This window comes from Salvelinus sp. IW2-2015, unplaced genomic scaffold (genome assembly GCF_002910315.2).
Source record: "Salvelinus sp. IW2-2015 unplaced genomic scaffold, ASM291031v2 Un_scaffold3642, whole genome shotgun sequence".
Lineage (NCBI taxonomy): Eukaryota > Metazoa > Chordata > Actinopteri > Salmoniformes > Salmonidae > Salvelinus > Salvelinus sp. IW2-2015.
Genome location: NW_019944919.1, coordinates 45,772 through 56,756, shown reverse-complemented (window position 1 = coordinate 56,756; position 10,985 = coordinate 45,772). Strand labels below are relative to the sequence as shown.

General features: G+C 46.0%; 1 protein-coding gene across 1 annotated transcript in view; it reads left to right on the top strand.

Annotated features, from left to right (window-relative positions):
- Positions 1-3,757: 3,757 nt before the first annotated feature.
- Positions 3,758-10,985, top strand: part of LOC139025962 (C-C chemokine receptor type 3-like) — an 11,220-nt gene continuing 3,992 nt past the window's right edge. Inside the window, exon 1 of the mRNA XM_070441235.1 lies at positions 3,758-4,160. Coding sequence (XP_070297336.1) covers positions 3,758-4,160 — 403 coding nt within the window. The remainder of the gene's footprint in view (positions 4,161-10,985) is intronic.

Below are 10,985 nucleotides of genomic sequence, written 5' to 3'. Positions count from 1 at the left end.
AAATTGGCACAATAGTTTCCCCAAAGTGAAAAAGCCCCCTCTGTCCTCAAGACAGTTTAACCAAGTAATTCTTCGCAAAGTTCTGTACACCTGTAATTTCTGACAGCAAAACGATTTCTCACCACACATTATATTACATCCCACTTCAAGAAACACTTTGTCACACTTCCGCCAATCGCTCCTCTCCTTGTTCAGGCGCGGTCCACCTTCTTTAGCCATCGTCGCTCAATTTTTGCATATGTCCATTTTTTGTCTTGTTCCATACACACCTGTTTCATTCCCCAAATCAATCTACATTATTTAGTCCTCTTTCCAACATTCTTTGTGTGTAATTGTTCAGTCAATGGTGTATTTCATCGCAACTTTTATAGTTTATTTACATTAAGTCATTAGCTGACGCTCTTATCCAGACGACTATACAATTGGAAATTCAACATATTATCCTGTCCCCGTGAATGAACCCACAACCCTGCTTGCAACGCCATGCTCTACCAACGACACAACGTGACCATTTTTATCGGTTTGGCACTATCCATTTTTGTCCTATGTTGAACGTAATAAAAAGTGGCCTGTTTACTCTACTCTGCTCTCCTGCACCTGACTCGCCGCCCTTACACACCTAACAGAATTAGCACACCAACAGATGGAGCAGCAGCAGGTACCGCCGGTAAGGAGGTCGAGGAGCGCTCCAGGAACATTCAGCTATTTAAATCATCTTCGTCCATGATGACTTTGTCCAGAATGACTGCTGGAGAACAGGAAGGGACTCCACCCAAAGCGCCCTAGATAACCCCAGACCCAACCGGTTCCTCCTACCCGTCCCGTCCGAACCAGTCCCAGCGATACCCTCTCCCTTCCCAGGAACAGGACGCAGCACATGCCAGGGATTAACGACCACAACTCGCTCCAACCTCCTATCCCATCATACGACCTCCATCGAACACACCCACCAACAACCTAACCTAGCCCTGCCACTGTGCACCCAGCCACCTCTACTCCTAGGTATCGCAATTCCCACATCAGGGTGGAGATGAGAGTGACCGCATGCAGCATGCGTAATGGCCGACTCCACACGTTAAAAGTAGGTGCAGAAACGATTTTTAGGGTTTGCCAATCACTTACCGAGATTTATCCGGTTGGCCAAGTTGGCTTCTCCAATTAACCTCACTGCTGAAGAGGTCCCTACGGTTGCATAGTCGGCTGAGGCGGACAGGCTCTTTGGCCAGCTAAGAACCCTCGTTTACTTCGGCTCCCTGCTGCCCATCCGGATCCCTCTCTGGCTTTTATAGTGAGGTGACGCATCCGAGCTTGGGATAGGAAGCCTGCCTCCACAAGACACTCGGGGCCTGTACGCCATAACACATAAAAAAACATCAACAGCGCCCTTGGCCCTTCCTTCTTCGAGAGCTTAAATACTCTCACAGCAGCCAAAAAGCGGCCAATCGGCTAGCTGATGGATGTTGGCGCGCCCCAAAACCCACCTATGAGAGACTCGTCCGGCTGCCCCTGCCTGGGCTTTGGGCTGTTAATTACCTATCTCTCGTTATGAAAAGGCGTAAAGCCGTGATGACCATTCGAAAAACATTAAAGAGGCGGCCCTAAGCACACCGCGTATATATCGCGCTTTCATACTGGAGCTCAGTGCGAACCTACCGCTCAGGGACGCGGGTGGCGCTGGTGAAGTAGCCCATTCGCGTTGCCAGTCGCTTGCAGGGAGGATTTAAACTGGAAAATCACTCGTACAAAGGCAAAGAACCCTAAGTCCACAGAAAATGTTCTCTTACCGCCAACCGGTGTTTTTGGTGTGAACATTTTACCCTGTCAAAACCTACAGACCAGCGTGTTCCCCCAGGAATAATACTAAGCAGAACGCACTAAAGTCACCCGGCCTGAATATGACACTCGAGCCAGGTGGAGCCGAGCCCGGATTGTGTGGGATCAGGGGGCATTGCCCGCAGTAGCGCGCCCTCTGCCTAAAAATCTTTAGGAAAAGTTACCTAGGTGAAGAGTCGCCATCGCATGTGGGAAAGATTCACCGCAACCCTTTCCACTTTTTTTGGTGTACTCAATGCGCGTAAGCAAGTTCGCCACGCTCACAAGCGTTGCCGTACCAAGAACCCGTCTCCTCGCACCTCCAGATATAGAACCAACCAGCGGGCCACACCCCTGGGACCGGTCGGGCGAGTAAGTAAAAACGTACAAATCCTCGTTCCGTCTGCTGTACCGGTGACCATTAGTTATTGGGCCCACACTCTATCCCTCCCTCTGGTCATCCGGGATCGGTCGGGCGGCCCGGGCAGCCGCAGGAAAGGCGCACTGCAAACTCCCTCGTCAGGCAAAGGCTCGCAGGCCAGGTTTCTCATTTAAAAAAAAACAAAAAAATCCCCATGCTGTCTCTGTGCTTGAACTGGTATTAAAACCCCCCCAGTATGCTGGTCTCGCCCCTACTTCTTAAAAGACCCAAGAAAGAGGACTAAGGAAGAAAATCTAACCCTGTATATCCTCCTTGCGTCTGTGTTTGGCCGCAGAAGTTGTTTTTTATATAGGCTCCTCCGACGACCCAAAACGCTAGCACCGAAAAGTGTAGTAACTGCTATAACAAAGCCCGCGGGGTTAACCCGGGCTCTCAAAACAACGGGAGCCGTGGCGGGGTGGCGACACCGTGGTATCAATAGATGGAACCTGTCATTCTAGACGTTATCCTACCTCCTTTCTACATGGGATTTAACAATCTACTCCCGAGCTCGCCCTTTGTAATCTGACGCTCCAAAAGTTGACAGATGAGGGGGTAGGTCGTGCGCGCGAGAGTCAAAACCTAATGGCTCGACTCCGGTCCCTCCCCCAACTGACCCGTACTCTATCCTAAACAGGGGCAACCTTAATTCATTGTACCCCTCCCGCGAAGGTAAACCCATTACACGCCCTGGCCTTCCCTTATGCTCGTGCGGTGGGGGCCCTCCTAGAGCGGGGCTTAGCCGGCGAGCCCAAAATGTACTGGTTGTTTGTTGCGTTTGAGTGCGGGGGAAGTTGAGTATAGTCGTGTGGAGTCGGGGTCCCGCGCGAAGATTCCACGTCCCGCAGGAGAGGAGTCTGGAAGGAACCAAGATCCATGAAATACTTCTTTTGGAACGACGGGCCAAATAGGGCGTGTTTCTTCGATCAGCCTTGCCTTCAAGTGTTTCACCCGGCCGGATAAAGAACGAAGCGGAGGAGGGAAAGAACAGTCTAACCGCGCGGCAAACGCTGCATTTATAGATGATACGTCAATACCACCCCTTCAGTAGACGAATTATGTAGGGTCAGTTTCTGCGTCCATTGTACCAGGACGCCGGCGCGGAAGGGCGGCGAGGAGGCGGGTAGTGATTTGCTAACCGGGATTTTTCCCGTGCTGGCGTTCCCTGCTCCTGCTGGTCCCCGAGATTGGGGCGGGGGGCGCACGCAAGAACTAATGCTTATCCCGCCCACCTACCGTCCTACTTAAGCGCGTATTCTCTCCCTTATTCATGTGCTGGGTGATGGTGGCCCAACCAAGGAACGTTTCAACCCCCTCCTACTGGTCCCCAATCCGAGAATTCCGTGGACCAAGCCTTTCGGGGTTGCCTGGCCACCGTGCGGTCCTGGCGATCTACAAGGTTCTGCAAAGGGACCGAGGCTCCGTCGGGCGAAAAAGATAAACTTGGTGGGGTGCCCCCACACGACTGCGACTTTACCTAAGTACAGCCGCAACAGAACAGCAGCGAAGGACCGGCGAAACGACATGTGGAAGGAATCTAGTAGTTTTCCTTCCTATGGCTCTACTAGTTCTGTTGTGGCCCAGGGAGTAAGGGACCGGCTCCGCACCGCCCTCGCCTGCACACCACGTCCACAGCCCATGCATGTAGGCTGCTCACGAGCCAAAGAAGAAAAAACCAGCCTGGGTAACAAAAAGGGGGCTTATACACAAAACCCATACCACCGCCAGCTCTCCGTACGACTTCAGCACGCCGGTTATTGGTATACCTGCCGCCTCCCTCGACCCAAAACGACACCTCTGCCCCCTTCCTGCCTGGACGCCGGTAGCGCGAGGAGCTGGCTGTTCCACACCACCCTTGGTTCCTGGCTTGGGGGAAACTTTTTTAAACTGGATGTGCGGGCCCTCAACAGTCCTGTAGTTGACATCCGTAAGACAAATAACCTTCTTTTCACAGGGGAAACGTGAACGAGAGTTATGTGTAGTAGATTACAATTCAAACACCCACAAAACCAAACAAACACCCACAATCAAACAAGATGTAAATATTTACTCTACTATCCTCTTATACAAGATGCCCTATGATTCATTGCAATACGTATATTAACCAGCACTATCAGCGCTGTTAAAACTGCCAAGTGATAGTAGGCTGCAATTCGTTAGTGTAGTTGTCAGTCTTTGTAGATTGGCAGTACACAACAGTATATCGACACTGATCGAGTACAAGTCCTTATACGTATTGTAATGATTGATCATAATTTTCCCTCACTGATATATTCAACTACACAGATCGAACAGTATGTTACTAAAGCGACCAGAATAAATTACTTTTATGATCTTCTGGCAATATTACCCCAGTAACTAAAATTACTCTACATTATAGTATCCCGAGACCCGGAGGATATACTGTATAAAAGATATTATAGAGAGATTGCCTCTATTTAAAGCGTTGTATAAAGCCACTATAAAATATGGAGTACAAACCTATATGCTTCTATGCTGTATCTCCTAATAGAATTGATATTGTCACCTGGTCTACCACTATTGCCGGTTTTGGCTACTTCATTCCATGTAAAGTATTCACTGCACGTAGATATACTGATATTTAGTGATGTATCGATTGACAACCATTACTATCTTCGTTGGTACGACTGCATTACAGTGCCAGAGTGCACTCGTTCGATTTTTTCCTATCTTTAGAATTCAGAGGCGTTCTCTGCTCGTGGGATGTGTCATTAACGCTCTGCTGCCCCACAACCGAGCATGGCAAAGCAGACACAACAGACTAGAAACCAGTAATAACGTTGAGCAAGCGTGCACCTATCAGTTCATACTTCCATCTACAAACTGGAGAGAATAACATCCACCTCACCTCCATCAGTACACTCAAGATTTAGCTCGTCCAATCTATGTTTACCCCCAGAGCTGCGTTAGTGATGTTTCTTCATCTAGCATATTCCACCGTCTGTTTGACGAGCTAGACTGTGTTGCTGGGGCTTATACATATTCCACCATCGACGAGCAAATGCCAATGATATAGTAGCAAGCCATATTTAGCGCGTACCTGATAGTTGAATATAATTTAATCTATGAATTCACCGAGCACTCGGCGTGTGGCCACTGATCAAGAATAAACCAAAAATACCGAGTCTAGTGCTGTATGAGTAGAGAGAAGTGCGTATGATGCCCACAGCTACAGGGCCTCATTCTTCGACCTGGGAAACAGTACGTAAAAATTACGAAATCGTGCGGGGAACCGGTCATCTCTCGTACAGGAACCAAAGTATTCACGTTCATATATCTACAACACCCCCTCTGATCTTCTATATAACTTTCATACATGGCCTCTATATCATTGCAAGACAGAACCGAGCGTCGAAGTGTATCTTGATTGTATAGCGATCTGTAGCTCTGGGCGCTGTGCCCAGATCTTGAACCGGATCGTGGTGTGCCGTGGGTAAGTGCCTCTGGTGCTACTACAGACCATTCGAGATGATCGTATACTATCCATTGCTTTTCAGCAACTTCTTTGTCCTAGTGCACAACCAAGGCTAAATTCCTGCTAAGCGATGTGCGTTTGTTTTCACATCTCCTCTTCGCCCAGGTATCCATGGGGGATTGGGATGTCTGTGAATAGGTAGCGGACCCTGACAAACGGAGGGAAATAGCTCCCCCCAAGTCAATCAAACGATGTCCAAGAGAAGGTGAGACAGATATCCCTAGCGCCTAAAAGAGGAATAATATACTCTAACTGGCAGCTAATTTGTCTCTCCTTCCACTTCCCGGTGTTAGAAAGCCGAGATTATGAACGAGCCATGATGACATACGCAGTTACGTCGTATTCCCAACCAAAATAGCCACTTGACTATTAATGGGTCTCCCACTCGAGAATGCATTATGTAGAGAGCCAAAGAGTTTTTTATTGCTTCTAAGAATACCGACGCACACCCCTGTGATCTGTGAAAACGAATTATGTTGTAACCAGTAAGGATATCTTATTACAATATCTTAACCAACTATGGACAACAATTTAACATCCATGTGCTACCTATATTCTAAGCCTAAACGATATTCACTCAGAACACTGGCACACGTAAATTTCAAAAACACAAATTCTATGATTGTCAGCGTGCTAGACTTAACGGGTCAACTCAATGGCAAGTAATGTGAGCGTATCGAAGCAGACACATAAGCGTTCAATGGCGACAAGCAGTCAGTAGCCTATGAGATAAAGCTAGTAATTATCCAGAAGCTGAAAAGTTTAGCCCAAAACGCGACACCTTAATAGATAAAAAATTAATTATGTGTAGATTAGAACGTTTTGATATCACCAGCGGGCAGTAGAACCTATAGTTGTTACAGATAGATAAGAGTCCCGAAAACTACTCCATCACATAAAAGCTGGCTAGTCGAGTCTAACATAAGACCGAATACTCAGTATACATTCCAGAGCATATACAATGCCCACCAGCCTTCAAAGATGTAAATCTAGAGACGCAATAGTGCCACTAGCGATAGAGAGATCAGTATGATAACAACTCTGTTCTTATTCCACCGACAAAACCCCACCGCACGTATACTAGGTGTATCGAGGGTCATGCAGCGAGTCTGGTCCTGCAAAAGCCATGATCCATCAACACCTTTTGAACCAATCCCAGCCGACCGATGCCCATATTAACGAACAAGAATTTAAAATTCATGTAAACAATGAGACTAATCCCACAGATCAAATAGCTTCTATAGTGTTTGCCTAAGATCTCTATACCTCCCCCATAGACTCAGCGATGAAGCAGAAAAGAAACATTTCTACACTACAAGATGCCCAATAATCCTAAACAAAATCTATCAGCATCAAACTGTCTCAAAATAGCTATATATATGAGAACCAGCTACGATGTGAGAATATTCAAACCGGAGCGACACTGGTTTGATCGATGACTAGGATTTAGTGATGTACGAGTATATTTTAAAATAGAGTACTTCCAACAAACAAGTAGCCTCAGTTCCAGCTCCATACCGTCAAGGCGGCACCACTCTTGGTATATTAGGGAACAAAATACCCTAACTCACTCACCGTCATGAACCTCTCAGCTAGCTGTTCCTGTTGAATCGACTAAGCAGGTCTACGGCCGACCGGCAGGGTTTGTCGAACCGTGTCGATAGCCAGACTACCGACACCGTGCCTCCGGAGATTCTCACTGCTAACGCAAGTGACTACCGTACTCCACATGCTGTGTTAGTATCTGCCGCAACAGCGCGTCGACCGTCATCACGGAAGCGTACTATACTGCACGATCTGCTTCGAGTCAGTTGAATGAGATAGACAAGCCCCAAGATGTATCCCTCTTCCACTTGTCAGCCAGAATCAATCCCAAAATCTATACCAGACAGAAGCAATTATCGAGTCACAATACCCATAACAACACAAGCCACCCTTGCACTTAGATTCATCACTGACGAGTCCAGCATGGCAACTGTAGGGTCTTTCCGAGAGAACCGAGTAGCGCGCAGCTCTTCGCACGCCCATTAGCAGCGCAAATCTGATATATATCTCTAGACTGATTAAAAGGAAGGCGCACCTGTACCAAACCGCAATGTTAGTATCCAAACGAGCAGTGAACTACCGGCTTAATCTAGCGATTGGTTGAGAATTTATATATTTATCTCTATCCATGCGACTGCGCAATCCACCTGACCATCAACACCACAGGCAGGGAAAGTATAAACTTGATCTCCACTATAAAAAGTATCTGGACATTATCTCACATTTCTTTTAGACTAACATTTAGTTTACAACAGTGGAGATTTGTATAAACTTTGCTGTCTGTCTCAACGACGTTTGCAACATTGTTTCAATATTCAAATTCGATCTCCAGCTGTCCCATAGTAATGAACATGTCGGGGTCGGGAGTAGGGGCGAGACAGGCAGGCAGGCTGCGTTTCTCAGCCAGTCAAAATCATCATCATTTTTATGTATATATACAAAGAAAAGTCAATTTAAAAAAAGTAAAACGAAATGAAGTGCAGCTAGTTTGCAGTCTTTAAAGCTTCAGTGTTTGAAGGGATTGTGTTAGCTGTGTTGTTGGCTAGCTCCTCTGAACAACAGTGTCCTGACGAGTCAGCACATTTTCTACGGCAGGCGAAATCGCGCCTCATTAGCTCATTGTTATGGATGCGTCCAAATAAATGTCTCTAGAAAACAGCTTAAACAAATGCAAATGCGTCTTTTTGACGTTTGACGTGACTGTAAGTTAGCTGTAGTTGGTTAGCTAACAAGCAAGGGATAAGAACGTTGCCAGCCAGTATGGCAATAGAACATTTAGAATGAACGACTGATGCAGAAGAAAAAGACTGAGTCGCATCTCTGGCAACCGAACAAATGACCAGCCGGCTTGGGAAGCAAACCTAGATTTGTGTCGGGACTATATCTTGTGGAAGTGTAACCTTTATTTAACTAGGCAAGTCAGTTAAGAACAAATTCTAATTTACAATGACGGCCTACCCCGGCCAACACTGGTCCAATTGTGTACCGCCCTATGGGACTCCCAATCACGGTTGGATGTGATGCAGCATGGATTCGAACCAGGGACTGAGATGCAGTGCCTTAGACCGCTGCACCATTCAGGAGCCCCCCAAATAGTTTGAATGAAATAGTATGAATAAATTAATCAAAATAATGTTTTTAATGAAAGTATGTCAATCGTTATTTGAATATGTTGTATAAAAGTGCTAATTCCCTCGAAGCTGGTGTTTGGAGACTTCGTCTCGGGCCTAACAACACCCATGCCAAAATACTCCAAACATCGGCTTCTCGGGCATTATCACTTAAATATAACATGCTAGCAAAATGTTCTGCTCGGATAATATATGAGTAAACTACAATAAAGATGACCATGAGCACTCAGCTCAACAGAGATTCAGTGAAAACTAAAAGATTCAGTGAAAACTCATGCGATTAGGAAGCAAAGAGACAGGACCACGCCAGGGGCCAGCCCATCACGGTTCCAAGCGATGGTGAGGACTGAGGAAGGAGGCGTTAGAGTTGGAGGTTTAGGTGAAGGAGACGAGGTGGAGGAGTTTAGGGTGAAGGAGACCAAGGTGGAGGAGTTATGTTGCTCCATGTCTAGCAGTGAGTCAAGATGACCGGCAAATGGCTCTGAGTAACAGGCAGTCAGATAAAATACAGTTTTCATCTGATGCATGAGGTACATTATTTGCAACAGCTGTTTATCTGTACTGTGAATTTGCTAACCAAATTGAGTGTTAGTGAATAGGTAATTAGGGAAAGGCCATGGTTTGATGTTCTGCATCTGTAGGAATTTGAATGGGACTTCTGAATGTACTGTATTCTTCATGTGAACAGATGACAAGGAAATGATCAGAAATTATCTGAGGAAGAACCTTAGATAACCAGTCAGACTAAAAAACATGTTCGATTGTAATTTTACATTGAATGTGCTTTTCAGTCCAGGACTACACTCTTAGGAAAGAAATTGTGCATAAAATGTAAATAGAACCATATAGGATTCTTTGGTTTGTCTCCATAGGGGAACCATTTTTGGTTCTACCAAGAACCCTTTTTTCATTGAAGGATTCTTCCGAGTAGCCTCTATGAATGCTTCTAGTCTTTAACGTGCAAAACCCGCTCATCTTCCTCTCCAGGCATGCTCGAGCAAACACTAAAAGTATGTGAAAGATTTCAAATAGTATTTGAACCCAGGCCTGTTGTCACGCGTGTTCTCTCTCCGCCTCTAGGTCACCATGCTGCTCATTAGGGTGCACACCTGTCACCAGCGTTAGGCGCATAATGACACTCCCCTGGACTCTACCATCTCCTTGATTACCTGCCCTTTTATATGTCACTCCTTTGGTTTCTTCCCAGTCGTCATTGTTCATGTTCTATGTCGGTGCGCTGTTCGTGTTTCTTGTTTTATCCTTTTATTATTAATGTATTCACTCCCTGAACTTGCTTTCCCGACTTTCAGCGTACATCGTTACACCTTGTGATGTTGTATTGGAAAACTGAGGGAATATTATAGAATAAATGAATGGATGTCAATTGGCAGAGACTTGGAGAAAAGCCTTTGAGATTTCTCTTTTTGCAAAAGTATATTTAGCTTATTCTGTTATTCAACTTGGGATTATCACCGGTAACCGTGGTCCTGGAACCACTCATCAATTTCCTAGAAAAGACCAGGAAATCCCAAAATGTTCCCCCAATATCGCACTAATGAAATTCCACAAAATACCACAACATGCGCAGCAGCAGATTGGCACAAAATGAAATAGCACATTAAACAAACAGGTTGATGCATGGAAGCCTTTAGCCCGACATATTTACTGAAACCAAAAGTCGCCATCAATTCAAAGCACATGCATAATTGAGACTGCAGGACTGCACATGAGACCCGAATTGCAGTTTAGAGTTCTCATCAGATGTAGAACAAAAACTTTGATCCAGGTCCGACCCAAGGCTGGTGGCTGAAACCCGAGACCAGGTCTGGTCCGACAACACAGAAATTAAATTAGTCCGAACTTGGGAAAAAAGCCATATTTATAGAAAACGTAGGCGATATTGATTTAAACTGGTGTTGGGAACCCGGAGGCGGGCGGGCGGCAGCGGAGTGAGGAGACGAGGAAACGCCATCGGTCGAAAAAGCACAGAGGAAAACTCACCTTAGTTTTGATGAACGGAATGATGAAAATATTGGACTAATGTAAACTAATGCAATTAAAGGCATATTAAAGTATCACA